General features: G+C 39.4%; 1 protein-coding gene across 1 annotated transcript; it reads left to right on the top strand.

The window, feature by feature from the left end:
* The first annotated feature begins 8,855 nt into the window (after positions 1 to 8,855).
* Positions 8,856 to 12,901, top strand: LOC129822645 (lens fiber membrane intrinsic protein-like). The gene is made up of 5 exons (XM_055881007.1): positions 8,856 to 9,181; positions 11,475 to 11,662; positions 12,013 to 12,162; positions 12,307 to 12,441; positions 12,733 to 12,901. The coding sequence occupies exons 2-5, from the start codon at positions 11,488 to 11,490 to the stop codon at positions 12,792 to 12,794; spliced, it is 522 nt and encodes a 173-aa protein (XP_055736982.1). The 5' UTR covers positions 8,856 to 9,181; positions 11,475 to 11,487; the 3' UTR covers positions 12,795 to 12,901.
* The last annotated feature ends 3,383 nt before the right edge of the window (positions 12,902 to 16,284 follow it).

Here is a 16,284-nt window from a genome sequence, read left to right as displayed (position 1 = left end):
AGATTTCAGATTGTGTTTTCTACCAGACAGTAGAAAGTAGTTAATAGTAAGGTGGTGAGGAGGACAACCCACCACAAAACTACAGTAGCGACAGTCAGGGATATGCTACAGTTAAAAGGTAGCCAGAGGAGGGAGAGGTTTTTATTTAGTGTGGAACATTGGGAAGTATATGTGAGGTGTGTTAAATCAACTGGCTGGCTGGGAGTGTTGTGGATGAGGTTGGGAGAGAGCGGAGCATGTGAGCTGTTCCACCTGTGAGATACTCTTCCCAGGTTTCTAAAAGCTCCTCTCTGTACAATATTAACCTCCTTTGTTCTGTGCTCTCTAGTGACTGGTACACTGGTATCAATAATATTATTGTTATCTTTCAATATTGGGCAGTATATATACTGCCCAATGTTCCAAGTCATTCTGAAAACCTCTGCTTGAGATGCTGTTATGTAAGAACATTTAGGGTTTTTGAGAACACAGGTGCCAGGGAGCAGAAATATATGAATATTGTTTTATATTGGGTAAAAATAGCACGAGAAGAACCATGCCTTAAAGTCAGTAGAATGTCACTGGACTTCAAAGGGACATTCTTTCTGGACACAGTTACTTAGTGTGGATGATGGGTTCTGGGACTGTTTGAAATTAGGGAGTGGGCAAGACGGTGTATGATAAGCATTTTTTTTTTTACTTAACTAGGCAAGTCAGTTAAGAACAAATTCTTATTTACAATGACAGCCTACCCCTGATGATGCTGGGCCAATTGTGCACCTCCCTATGGGACTCCCAATCACAGCCAGATGTGATACAGCCTGGATTTGAACCAGGGACTGTAGTGACACCTCGTGCATTGAGACGCAGTGCCTTAGACCACTGCACAGGTAGGCTGTCATTGTAAATAAGAATTTGTTCTTAACTGACTTGCCTAGTTAAGTAAAAAAAAAAATGCTTATCATACACCGTCTTGCCCACTCCCTTGCCCACTCCCTTGCCCACTCCACCAATCAGGAGCCCAAAATACTCATCTCTCTCCCAAATGTCCACAGGGACCCACAAAGATTGGGGATAATCCATCAGAATTTAGAGCAAAGCGGTTAAGCAGTGGGGGCATTGTTTAAAAAAATATTTTTTGCATGTTTGTTTTGTGGATTAGGGTATTTTTATGAATCACAATCCCTCAGTGCTCCTCTCCCAGCAAGGCTCAGACTACTGAAAGGCCATTTCACATACAGTATGTCTCTGTATAGAATGTTTTTCAATCTATAGTTTTTTTCCCATTAGTATAGGAACAGAAATAGACAAACATCCACTGGGTCAATTTCACTTCAATTACAGTCAATTCAGAAGGTAGACTAAAATTCTAATTATCTTCAATGCTTTTCAATGAGGAATCATTTTAAATTATTTTTTTATAGACTGGAATTGAAATTGAATTGGCCCCAACCCTGATCAATTGTATATGATGGGGTTAGAGATATGAGAACTGATCTGCTGAGTAAAGATTCATATAAAAAAGGTCAACCATGAATCCACTTCAGCATCATACACACAGTAAGAATATAAAATAACACAATGTTTATCAATGGCAGATGATGGGATTATGAATTTAATGTGATCTGATATACAGTACCAGTCAAAAGTTTGGACACACCTACTCATTCCATTGTAGAATAATAGTGAAGACATCAAAACTATAAAATAACAAATGGAATCTTATAAAATATATTTTGATTTGGTTAACACTTTTTTGGTTACTCCATGTATTATTTCATAGTTGCGATGTCTTCACTATTATTCTACAACATAGAAAATAGTAAAAATAAAGATGAACCCTTGAATGAATAGGTGTGTCCAAACTTTTGACTGGTACTGTAGATTAGATTATAAATCAAACATGAATGTAATCACGGAGAGAATTTGCAGAGATGATCCCATGCACTTTTGACTAAATACTCCGGAGTCAGTTACCATGTGGAGGATGACAAGGAACACACACATGCTTATTACCAGTTGGCCAGATACTGGTTAGAGTAAGAGAGACCTATTGAACTTGCTCCATATGTGGATATGTTTGACTTGATAGAAGGCACCATCTAGTGGCTGTTACATAGCATTTATCCTTCTGCCCAGTCATGAGTTGTATGTAGGATCCACAGATCATTTTGCCATTAGGCCACACAAGCTATCATAACGGAGCTTATTTTTTGTCTCAGACTCGTATCTAGCCTAAGGATGACTCAAAATGTAAACACTAGGAAATGAATTCACAATCTATCACAATTTAGGAGGTCCTGTGTGGCTAAATTGGTAAGAGCATACTGCCAGCAGTGCCAAGGTGGTGGGTTTGATTTCCGCGAGGTGCTACACCCACCCATATGAAAAAAAATGATGCACTCAGTTGCTTTGGATAAAAGTGTATGCTAAATGGATTTCATATTAACAGAACTCTCAGCAAATCACTGGCTGTTGACAGACATGTTCAGCCTAACGAAACACATAAAACATACCAGTCAACAGTTTGGGCACACCTACTCATTCAAGGGTTTTTCTTTATTTTTACTATTTTCTACGTTGTAGAATAATAGTGAAGACATCAACGCTATGAAATAACACATATGGAATCATGTAGTAACCAAAAAAGTGTTAAATAAATCTAAATATATTTTATATTCTTCAAAGTAGCCTCCCTTTGCCTTGATGACAGCTTTGCACACTCTTGGCATTCTCTCAACCAGCTTCACCTGGAATGCTTTTCCAAAAGTCTTGAAGGAGTTCCCATATATGCTGAGCACTTGTTGGCTCAATACAAATTTGGCCCGCAGTTGAATCTAGTTGATGATCTCTGATGTAAGCAAAGGAAAAGTGAAATTATAGGATGGGCAACTGGCGACTCCCTTTTGTAGGCCTGTGGATCACTCCCCCCCATCACAGCAGCCGCCTCCCCCTTCAGAGTTAGAATAGTAGAATACACAAGGTGCAATTTCGAAATTTGGTTGTGCATCAGCAGTGTTTCTCTTATGTCAGTCTGACAGTCACTCAATTAGCCCATCAGCTAAAATGTTTTAGATTGGCAAATTAGTCTAGCTATCGGCGCTTGTAGTAATCATGGTCGATTTACCGACCAGGATGACCCCATTCATCTTGTTAGTCACTCTCACTCAGATATCATATTAAAAAATGCAAACATTTCTCTCCACCCTATGGCAAAATGTGTAGAATTGCAGGAAAATAGCTGTAAAACTGCTAATCTTTCTTTCTGCCTCATGGTTAAATTAGTAGAATTGCATGAAATGAGTTATACAATTGCAAAATATTCTATAAGTTTTTAGCAAAATGTGTCGAATTGCAGCACTTTCTTTAAAACTGCAACATTTTCTCTATGTCCCATGGCAAAATGTGTAGAATTGCAGCAAACTTGCTTTACCACTGAAACATTTTCTCTATGCTGTCAAGAGCAGGGCCGCTAAAATGTTTTACCATAAGGTGGGGGGGGGCCCCAAACAAAATGTTGCTTAGGTCCCCTAAAAGGCTACTTACATTTTTTCTGACTATATGTGTTGGTATGGATGTGGATACGCAGACCCGTGAGCTACTGCGTCCCCTCAGGATGAGCTCAGATTTTTTGTGGCCCCCAACCCCATCACAGTTGCCCATCCTGTTTTAAACTAAGACAACTGCTCAGAGAAAGAGATTTTGTTTAACAAGTAATACTTTTTTCAATTCAAAAAGGTAGGAGTCAAAATTATTGTCACCCATGTTTTCAATACCTCATCTTGCGAGGATAACGGCACTGACCTTTTTTTATCAAATGTTTTATGAGTTGGAGAACACATTGGGAGGGATTTTAGACCATCAGTGGTGGGTTTGGTGTCAAAATGTGAACGCAAAATAATTGCATATCTACTGTAAAATATGGTGGTGGATATTTGATGTTATGGGGCTATTTTGCTTCCACTGGTCCTAGGGCCCCCACTGGTCAATGTCATCATGAACTTTACTCAGTACCAGGACATTTTAGCCAAACACCTTGTTGCCTCTGCCAAGAGGCTGAAACTTGGCCACAGGTGGATCTTCCAGAAAGACAAAAACCCCAAGCGCACATCAAAATCCACAAAGAAATGGTTCTTTGGCCACAAAATCAACAATTTGCAATGGCCATCCCAAAGAGCAAAAACCTGAGTATGCCCATGATAAATATACAAAATCGTATTTAAAAGTATATTGGGATTATTTTAAATACATTTAATGTGTTCAATGTCAATTGTATTGGTATTTTATGATGTATTAATTTTTTGTACTTAAGTACAGTTGAAGTCAGAAGTTTACGTACACTTAGGTTGGAGTCATTTAAACAGCTTGGCCTTTAAACAGCTTGGAAAATTCCAGAAGATGATGTCATGGCTTTAGATGCTTCTGATAGGCCAATTGACATCATTTGAGTCAATTGGAGGTGTACCTGTGGATGTATTTCAAGGCCTACCTTAAAACTCAGTGCCTCTTTGCTTGACATCATGGGAAAATCAAAAGAAATCAGCCAAGATCTCAGAAAAACATTGTAGACCTCCACAAGTCTGGTTCATCCTTGGGAGCAATTTCCAAACACCTAAAGGGACCACGTTCATCTGTACAAACAATAGTACGCAAGAATAAACACCATGGGACCACACAGCTGTCATACCGCTCAGGAAGGAGACGTGTTCTGTCTTCTGGAGATGAACGTGCTTTGGTGCAAACAGTGCAAATCAATCTCAGAACAACAGAAAAAGACCTTGTGAAGATGCTGGGGGAAATGGGTACAAAAGTATCTATATCCACAGTAAAACGAGTCCTATATCGACATAACCTGAAAGGCCGCTCAGCAAGGAAGAAGCCACTGCTCCAGAACCGCCATAAAAAAAGCCAGACTACGGTTTGCAACTGCACATGGGGCCAAAGATCGTACTTTTTGGAGAAATGTCCTCTGGTCTGATGAAACAAATATATAACTGTTTGGCCATAATGACCATCGTTATGTTTGGAGCTAAAAGGGGGATGCTTGCAAGCCGAAGAACACCATCCCAACCGTGAAGCACGGGGGTGGCATTTGGAAAGGCACACACCTGTCTGTATAAAGGTAATTTTAGAATAAGGCTGTAACATAACAAAATGTGGAAAAAGTCAAGAGGTCTGAATACTTTCCGAATGCACTGTATATGATACCTGTGCACCAGTGGCATTTCACACTTTAGTTGTTCACAGTACAGTAATAAATTAACATTTCATTGTAATGTGTAATTAAAAGTACAATATTATTCAATTTGAAAACTTACATCAAAATATTTGAATAAGCTAAATATTAGCACAATATAATATTTCAATATATCAAAACCAGCTGCAGAAAAGGATGCTGGGTAATATGCCCAAAACAATGCACATGCTTTTGAAAGTATACTTGAAATATATTTTGTGGATATTTAAGTTAAATATACTTTTTTATACTATTTTCTTGAGATATAAAAAAGTATACTCTCAGGAAGCATGTTCCTCAGCTGTGGATGTTTCCTTGTGTTTAATAGACAATCGTTATAATTGTCAACTTTCTCTGCACTCTTCTGAACAGGAATTCAGAAAGAACTTCAAAACTCCTCATTGGCACTGAAACTACAGTGCCTTGCATACGTATTCATACCCCTCTTCACATTTTATTGTTATAAAGTGGGATTAAAATAGATTTAATTGTAAAAATAATTGTCAGCAATCTACACAAAGTACTCTGTAGATTCAAAGTGGAATATTTTTTACAAATATTTGGAAATATTTAATAGAAATTAAATAACTAAAATCTAGTCGTTGCATAAGTATTCAGCTCCCTGAATGTTAGAAGCACCTTTGGCAGCGATGACAGCGGTGAGTATTCTTGGGTAAGTCTATAAGAGCTTTACACACCTGGATTGTGCAGTATTAGACAATTATTCTTTGGTTAAACAGCAATTTTCAAGTCTTGCGATAGATTTTAAAGAGATTGAAGACAAAGCTGTTACTTGGCCACTCAGGAACATTCACAGTCTTCTTGGGAAGCAATTCCAGTGTATATTTGGCCTTGTGTTGTAGGTTATTACTCAGCTGAAAAGTGAATTCCTCTATCAGTGTCTGATGTAAAGCAGACTAAAGCAAGTCTTCCCCTGCGATTTTGCCTGTGCTTAGCTCCATCCCAATTATTTTAATTGTGAAAAACTCCCCAAATCTACACTGGAGTTGCTTATCAAGAATGTGAATGTTCCTTAGTGGCCAAGTAACAATTTTGACTTCAAGCTCTTTAAAATCTATAGCAAGATTTGAAAATTGCTGTCTAACCATGATCCCCAACAACTTGACAGAGCTTGAACAATTATGAAAAGAATAATGGGCTAATACTGCACAATCCAGGAGTGTAAAGCTCTTATAGCATACCCATACCATGATGCAGCCACCACCATGCTTGAAAATAAGTAGGCAATTACTCAGTGATGTGTAGGCCAGTAGCTTACCACCCTGCATCCCACTGCTGGCTTGCTTCTGAAGCTATGCAGGGTTGTCCTGGTCAGTCCCTGGATGGGAGACCAGTTGGTGTTGGAGGGCCAGTATGAGGCACCCTTTCCTCTGGTCTATAAACATATCCCACTGCTCCAGGGCAATGATAGGGGACATTGCCCTGTGTAGGGTGCTGTCTTTTGGATGGGATGTTAAATGGGTGTCCAGACTTTGTGGTCACTAAAGATCCCATGGCACTTATTGTAAGAGTAGGGGTGTTAACCCCGGTGTCCTGGCTAAATTTCCAATCTGTCTCTCATACCATCATGGTCACCTAATCATCTCCAGCTTACAATTGACTCATTCATCACCCTCCTCTCCCCTGTAACCAATCCCCAGGTTGTTGCTGTAAATGAGAATGTGTTCTCAGTTAACTTACCTGGTAAAATAAGGGTTAAATAAAATGTGTTGTGTTGGATTTGCCCCAAACATAAGACTTTGCATTTAGGCCAAAAAGTGTATTAATTTGTTGTGTTTTTCCCCCCAGTATTACTTTAGGGCCTTGTTGCATACAATGTGTATGTTTTGGAATATTTGTATTCTGTATATTTGTATTCTTTTCACTCTATCATTTAAGTCATTATTGTAGAGACATTACAATGTTGTTGATCCATCCTCAGTTTTCTCCCATCACAGCCATTGTACTCTGTAACTGTTTTAAAATCACCAATGGCCTGATGATAACATCCCTGAGCAGTTTCATATCTTTGATGTGTCTGGGAGGTTTAATACATAATCCACAGCCTATTGTAATTATTAACTTGACAATGCTTAAAGAGATGCTCAATGTCTGATACAACAAATGTTGTATGAATGGGGTACAAAGGAAGGGTTAGTCATTCAAGAATGATGTCAACTACTATTATTTCACACAGAGTGAGTCCATGTAACATATTTCTTTTTACTTTTTCTTCCACTTTGACATTACAGAGTATTTGGAGTTCATTGTTGACAAAATATGACAATTAAATTAATTTGAATCCCACTTTCTAACACAATACAGTGTGAAGAAATCCAGAGGGAAAAAATACTTCTGCAAGTTACTGTACACTTATAGTGTACTTGATCACTCTCAAGCAGTTTTTTTGTTGTTTTTTTTGTTTTTTTAAAATCGACACTTCAACTTAAAAACAACTCCAAGTGTATTTTGAATTAATATATTAAATTAAAGTGTTTGAAATGAAGTACAGTTTTAATGAGTGTCTAAGTTTAATGATAGTGAACATATAGTATACTTAGACTGAAAAACAATTCATTTAAAGTACACTTTTAATAAGTGTATTGAAGTGTGATGATAGCATATTTATAGTGTACTAAAAGACTGAAATAACAATGAATATAAAGTACACTTTTCATAAGTGTGTTGAAGTGTAATGATAGTATATTTATAGTATACTTAAGATATAAAGTACATTTTGTATTTGAAGTACAGTATATTAATATAATTGTTTTATATATTTAAGTATACTTATAATTAAAATATTTCACTTGGGATCTCTGGACTTGAAACCCATTGAAAACCTATGGTTTGAATTGAAGAGGGCAGTCTATTTCTCGCAGACAAAGGAGATCAAGGATCTAAAAGGATTCTGTATGAAGGAATGTTGTTAAGATCCCTCCAGATGTGTTCTCCAACATATAAAAGATTTTAGAAAAAAAGTATTGTTTAAAAAAATCTCTTTCTTTGAGCAATTGTATTAGTTTAAAATAATATAATTTCCCCATTTATTTGAGCATAGCTCAGTATTTGAAGTATTTATTCCATACATTAATTTTTGCTCATTTTTATCAAGGCTGTTAATAATGTCAGACCCCACTGTATATATACAAATTTAAAAACACTCACTGATAAAATTTCATTTGATAATTTTCCCGCCTCCTAAACAACTTAACTCTCCACCGAAAATGTTGAATACATAATTATTGATTTATTTTCCTGAAAATGTGTTAATTATGGAATAGCACTGAATAACTTGAATTACTGTTTTGTGATTATGAAATACATCTACCACCATTTGTTCAAGACACCTGCTACCCTAGAAAAGGAAAGTGTTACATACTGTAGTGACTCATATGCATCACAGTGTGTGTTTGAAGCTGATTTTTGGACCATGGTCGGAGAATTACTGGGCAGTTTAAATTCAATGAACTCACAGTGGTTTTTGGAGTTCAATTGTAGTTTCAATAAAGATTTTAAAACCTTAACATCTGATGTTGTGAGAGATAATGTTATCTCAATTTAACATGAGAGCCCCAACTATACTTTTGTTCTTTTCTGTGTGAAATAACTACGTGAAACTTACTTTTACTGCATAGTGTGGAATCCTATTGCCAACCCATGTCCACTGTGGATGGTAGTGCAGTATTTTGAATTGAAACCCCTGTGTCATCAGTATTACTGTGACTTACCCAGAGCTTTAATAGTTTTGTATTTTCAGCAGATTCCCTAAAACACAAAACTCATCCCATGTGATTGGTTGTGGCTCAGCATGCTCTATTGTGCCCCGGGGCCGTTTGTTCGCCTGGTTTCCGACACACAAACAAAACTTTCCTGCCAGCCTGGGCAATATTGGGCTCCAGAGTGCATTGACATCCCCCTTGTAATATTGGAATCTCTGACTTTTTCTCTAAAGGGATAATAAAGGTAAGTTATTACTTAGCCGAGTGGTGTGGGTAAAATGTGATGTCATGTGTTTTGATATAATGTACAGTAGGTGACTTATAGATCATATTTCTTCATAGAAAAACAAAGAGAACAGAAGAGAGAGGACAGAAAACAGATGACAGAAGAGAGAGGACAGAAGAGAAACAGATCAGTCATGTCAGGGTAAACACAGTATATCAAAGCTAAAACTACACTACTGTTCAAAAGTTTGGGGTCACTTAGAAATGTTCTTGTTTTTGAAAGAAAAGCAATTTTTTTTGTCCATTAAAATAACATAAAAAAAGAAATACAGTGTAGACATTGTTAATGTTGTAAATGACTATTGTAGCCGGAAACGGCAGATTTTGAATGGAATATCTACATAGGCGTACAGAGGCCCATTATCAGCAACCATCACTCCTGTGTTCCAATGGCACGTTGTGTTAGCTAATCCAAGTTTATCATTTTAAAAAGCTAATTTATCATTAGAAAACCCTTTTGCAATTATGTTAGCACAGCTGAAAACTGTTGTTCTTATTAAACAAGCAATAAAACTGGTCTTCTTTAAACTGGCAGCTTCATTAAATAGTACCCGCAAAACACCAGTCTCAACGTCAACAGTGAAGAGGCGACTCCGGGATGCTGGCCTTCTAGGCAGAGTTGCTAAGATAAAGACATATCTCAGACTGGCCAATAAAAATAAAAGATTAAGATGGGCAAAAAAACACAAGACACTGGACAGAGGAACTCAACCTAGAATGTCAACATCCCGGAGTCGCCTCTTCACTGTTGACGTTGAGACTTGCGTTTTGCGGGTACTATTTAATGAAGCTGCCAGTTGAGAACTTGTGAGGCGTCTATTTCTCAAACTAGACACTCTAATGTACTTGTCCTCTTGCTCAGTTGTGCACCAGGGCCTCCCACTCCTCTTTCTATTCTGGTTAGAGCCAGTTTGTGCTGTTCTGTGAAGGGAGTAGCACACAGTGTTGTACGAGATCTTCAGTTTCTTGGCAATCAATTTCTCACATGGAATAGCCTTAATTTCTCAGAACAAGAATAGACTGATGAGTTTCAGAAGAAAGTTATTTGTTTCTAGCCATTATGAGCCTGTAATCAAACCCACAAATGTTGATGCTCCAGGTACTCAGCTCGTCTAAAGAAGGCCAGTTTTATTGCTTCTTTAATAAGAACAACAGTTTTCAGCTGTGCTATCATAATTGCAAAAGGGTTTTCTAATGATCAATTAGCCTTTTAAAATTATAAACTTAGATTAGCTAACACAACGGGCCATTGGAACACAGGAGTGATGGTTGCTGATAATGGGCCTCTGTACACCTATGTAGATATTCCATAAAAAATCTGCAGTTTCCAGCTACAATAGTCATTTGCAACATTAACAATGTCTACACTGTATTTCAGCAGCACTGCATACCACTGCTGGCTTGCTTCTGAAGCTAAGCAGGGTTGGTCCTGGTCAGTCCCTGGATGGGAGACCAGATGCTGCTGGAAGTGGTGTTGGAGGGCCAGTAGGAGGCACTCTTTCCTCTGGTCTAAAAAATATCCCAATGCCCCAGGGCAGTGATTGGGGACACTGCCCTGTGTAGGGTGCCGTCTTTCGGATGGGACGTTAAACGGGTGTCCTGCCTCTCTGAGGTCATTAAAGATCCCATGGCACTTATCGTAAGAGTAGGGGTGTTAACCCCGGTGTCCTGGCTAAATTCCCAATCTGGCCCTCAAACCATCATGGTCACCTAATAATCCCCAGTTTACAATTGGCTCATTCATCCCCCTCCTCTCCCCTGTAACTATTCCCCAGGTCATAGCTGCAAATGAAAACGTGTTCTCAGTCAACTTACCTGGTAAAATAACGGTAAAATAAAAAAAATAAAAAAATTCTGATCAACTTGATGTTATCTTAAATGGACAGAAAAATTGCTTTTCTTTCAATAACAAGGATGTTTCTACGTGACCCCAAACTTTTGAACGATAGTGTATATAATGGCCATTTGAAAAGACTCTAACAAACTGTCTAAAAGCAGTAGGCCTATGGTAAAACAAGTGGAATATGAATGTATACCTTGTAAGATTATTCTTTGAAAAAATATAATTGATTCAATGTTAAAACGGTCTGTAATGTCCATCCAGACCCTTTCAACTATTAGAAGCAAACAATGTACGTTATGTTGTGTTACTCTATGCTGTATTCACCAGCCATGAGATGTAATTGTATAGAGATGCTTCAATGTCCCTGACAATTGTGTTGTAGGCTAACTATCTCCTCTGTGTGTGTCAGTGTGCTTGGCAGGATGTACAGCTTCATGGGTGGTGGGTTGTTCTGCGCTGGAGTCGGGAACATACTCCTTATTATCTCCACAGCAACCGATTACTGGATGCAGTACCGTCAATCCAACAACTATATGCATCAGGGCCTGTGGCGCTACTGTGTGCCTGGGAAATGCATGACACACACAGATAGCATTGGTAAGCGCAACATGTCCCATTTGTCATCAAACGTACTGTAAGTGAACGAAAGGTCTTTATGAGGTCCTGTTCCATGCTGTGAATATCTAGAGTAAAAAGGTATTTCAACAAAGGAATCAGCTCCTTTTATTTGAGCAGGTTTAGTTGGGAGTAAATCACCATAATTCAACATTTGGTGCAAAATATAGAATATTGTGTAGTAAGTAAATGTTCAGTGATGTCACATCTGAGTAAAGTGTGAAATGTAATTCAGTACTATGGACAGGAATGCCACTAATAATAGTAGTAGTAGTGCTTATTGGGGAAGTAGTACCTGCACTGGGTCTCAGCCTTGTGCCCTCTGTCACCAGCGTACTGGGATGCCACCCGTGCCTTTATGATCCTCTCCCTGCTGGCCTGCTTCATTGGCATCGTGATCGGCGTCATGGCCTTCATACGCTCCTCCTCCTTCAGTGGGTTTGACAAGACTTTTGCTGCCGGCATCCTCTTCTTCATCTCCTGTAAGTATCTCCTCCTTGTCATTTGTCCCTGTAACTCTATCAAGCATAGAATATACAATAAATTACATATTTATATGCTATCAAGTCTCTGTTGATGGATGTGATGAAAGAAATAAGCAGCATTTGATTGACTACTCTCCACAGGCTTCTTTGTGCTGCTGGCGATGGCTGTGTACACTGGGGTGACGGTGAATTACTACGGGAAACGATACGGGAATTGGCGCTTCTCCTGGTCCTACATCATGGGTTGGGTAGCCGTGGTCCTCACCTTCTTCTCAGGTAGGATAATGTGGTTCTGCCTATAGAGCTAAAAGGGCTTAATTTACTATTGTACATCCCAAATGGCACCCTATTCCCATTAGTGCACTACTTTTGATCAAGGCCCATAGGGCTCTGTTCAAAAGTAGTGCACTATATAAGGAGTAGGCTGCCATTTGAGATGCATCCTACGGCTCAGTCCAACAAGATTAATTTGAAGAAAAACATTTTTGACATCAGTGGATAATCCAGTGGACAGTATACAGTATGCCCAGGAACTGAACGTTAATCTCTTCCTATTTTCTTTTACAGGCATCTTCTACATGTGTGCCTACAGGATGCATGAATGCCCGAGAAACTCCAACTCCCGCTGATCTGACAAAAACACACACAGTTCACATCTGGGTTTACACACCTAACTACGTCATTTCCTGTTTACCAGGCCACTATTGAATAAGCATAATAAAAAGGGTCAAACCAATTGTCTGTTTATTCTCCTTTCTATTGAGTGGTATTCATCTGTTTCATAATAAAGAATATGCACCACATTTATAATTTTGAAAGTTTCTTTAAAGCTGCAATATGTAACTTTTTTGGGTGACCTGACCAAATTCAAATGGAAATGTGAGTTATAGATCAGTCATTATTGAAAGTTTAAGTGGTAAATATGTTCTATGTGCACCATTCTATGCTTCCCATTCTTAACCTTTCTAGGACACACGTTCCGCTAGCGGAACCCCCCCACAACATTCCGCTGAAAAGGCAGCGCGGGAAATTCAAAAATATATATTTTTGAAATATGTAGCTTTCACACATTAACAAGTCCAATACAGCAAATGAAAGATAAACATCTTGTTAATCTACCCATCGTTTTCGATTTAAAAAAAATGCTTTACAGCGAAAACACAACATACGATTATGTTAGATCACCACCAAGTTCAAAAACCACACAGCCATTTTCCCAGCCAAAGATAGGAGTCACAAAAACAGAAATAGATATAAAATTAATCACTAACCTTTGATGATCTTCATCAGATGATACTCATAGGATATCATGTTACACAATACATGTATTTTTTGTTCGATAATGTGCATATTTATATCCAAAAATCTTAGTTTACATTGGCGCCATGTTCAGAAATGCCTCCAAAATATCCGGAGGATTTGCAGAGAGCAACATCTAATAACAGAAATACTCATCATACACTTTGATGAAAGATACATGTTTTACATATAATTAAAGATACATTTGTTCTTGATGCAACCGCTGTGTCAGATTTCAAAAAAACTTTACGGAAAAAGCACACCATGCAATAATCTGAGACGACGCTCAGAAAAAAACAACATTTCTACGCCATATTGGAGTCAACAGATATATGAAATTACATCATAAATATTCCCTTACCTTTGATAATCTTCATCAGAATGCACTTCCAGGAATCCTAGTTCGACAATAAATTGTTGTTTTGTTCGATAATGTCAATTATATATGTCCAAGTAGCTACTTTTGCTAGCGCGTTTAGTACACATATCCAAACGCTCATGCAAGTCACGCATAACGTCGGACGAAAACTTCAAAAAGTTATATCACAGGTCGAATAAACTTGTCTAACTAAGTAGAGAATCAATCTTCAGGATGTTGTTATCATACACTGCTCAAAAAAATAAAGGGAACACTTAAACAACACAATGTAACTCCAAGTCAATCACACTTCTGTGAAATCAAACTGTCCACTTAGGAAGCAACACTGATTGACAATAAATTTCACATGCTGTTGTGCAAATGGAATAGACAAAAGGTGGAAATTATAGGCACCCCCAAAAAAGGAATGGTTCTGCAGGTGGTGACCACACACCACTTCTCAGTTCCTATGCTTCCTGGCTGATGTTTTGGTCACTTTTGAATGCTGGCGGTGCTTTCACTCTAGTGGTAGCATGAGACGGAGTCTACAACCCACACAAGTGGCTCACGTAGTGCAGTCCATCCAGGATGGCACATCAATGCGAGCTGTGGCAAAAAGGTTTGCTGTGTCTGTCAGCGTAGTGTCCAGAGCATGGAAGCGCTACCAGGAGACAGGCCAGTACATCAGGAGACGTGGAGGAGGCCGTAGAAGAGCAACAACCCAGCAGCAGGACCGCTACCTCCGCCTTTGTGCAAGGAGGTGCACTGCCAGAGCCCTGCAAAAGGACCTCCAGCAGGCCACAAATGTGCATGTGTCAGCATATGGTCTCACAAGGGGTCTGAGGATCTCATCTCGGTACCTAATGGCAGTCAGGCTACCTCTGGCGAGCACATGGAGGGCTGTGCGGCCCCACAAAGAAATGCCACCCCACACCATGACTGACCCAACGCCAAACCGGTCATGCTGGAGGATGTTGCAGGCAGCAGAACGTTCTCCACGGCGTCTCCAGACTCTGTCACGTCTGTCACATGTGCTCATGTGCTCAGTGTGAACCTGCTTTCATCTGTGAAGAGCACAGGGCGCCAGTGGCGAATTTGCCAATCTTGGTGTTCTCTGGCAAATGCCAAACGTCCTGCACGGTGTTGGGTTGTAAGCACAACCCCCACCTGTGGACGTCGGGCCCTCATACCACCCTCATGGAGTCTGTTTCTGACCGTTTGAGCAGACACATGCACATTTGTGGCCTGCTGGAGGTCATTTTGCAGAGCTCTGGCAGTGCACCTCCTTGCACAAAGGCGGAGGTAGCGGTCCTGCTGCTGGGTTGTTGCCCTCCTACGGCCTCCTCCACGTCTCCTGATGTACTGGCCTGTCTCCTGGTAGCGCCTCCATGCTCTGGACACTACGCTGACAGACACAGCAAACCTTTTTGCCACAGCTCGCATTGATGTGCCATCCTGGATGAACTGCATTACCTGAGCCACGTGTGTGGGTTGTAGACTCCGTCTCATGCTACCACTAGAGTGAAAGCACCGCCAGCATTCAAAAGTGACCAAAACATCAGCCAGGAAGCATAGGAACTGAGAAGTGGTCTGTGGTCACCACCTGCAGAATCACTCCTTTTTTGGGGGTGTCTTGCTAATTGCCTATAATTTCCACCTTTTGTCTATTCCATTTGCACAACAGCATGTGAAATTTATTGTCAATCAGTGTTGCTTCCTAAGTGCAGAGTTTGATTTCACAGAAGTGTGACTGACTTGGAGTTACATTGTGTTGTTTAAGTGTTCCCTTTATTTTTTTGAGCAGTGTATATATCCAATAACGTTCCAACCGTAGCATTCCTTCGTGTCTGTAGAAGTAATGGACACAAGGCGACATCATGTGGAATGCGCATGACCAGGAACTGGCAATCTGCCAGACCACTGACTCATTCCCCTCTCATCCGGCCCCACAACACAGTATAAACTTCATTCAACGTTCTACCGACTGTTGACATCTAGTGGAAGGCGTAGGAAGTGCAAACAAATCCATATCTTTAAAAAAAAGGAGGACCAAGGCACTCCTCATATAATTAATTAAAATGCCTTTATTAGTATGGCATGTTCAATAGAAACAAAGTTTTTTTTAACCAAATCCATATCTTCCTGGGATTTGAATAGGCGATGAGTTGAAAAACAACCAGCCTCAGAATTTCCACTTCCTGTTTGGAAGTTTGCCTGCCATATGAGTTCTGTTATACTCACAGACATAATTCAAACGGTTTTAGAAACTTCAGAGTGTTTTCTATCCAATAGTAATAGTAATATGCATATATTAGCATCTGGGACAGAGGAGGCAGTTCAATTTGGGCACGCTATTCATCCAAAGTGAAAATGCTGCCCCCTAGCTTAATTTGTATCTTTTACTTTCAGTTTGTACACCAGCTTCAAAACAACTAAAAATACAATATTGGTGGTTATAGAAA

Source organism: Salvelinus fontinalis, chromosome 24 (genome assembly GCF_029448725.1).
Source record: "Salvelinus fontinalis isolate EN_2023a chromosome 24, ASM2944872v1, whole genome shotgun sequence".
Taxonomy (NCBI): Eukaryota; Metazoa; Chordata; class Actinopteri; order Salmoniformes; family Salmonidae; genus Salvelinus; species Salvelinus fontinalis.
This window is presented reverse-complemented; position numbering and strand designations above follow the sequence as displayed.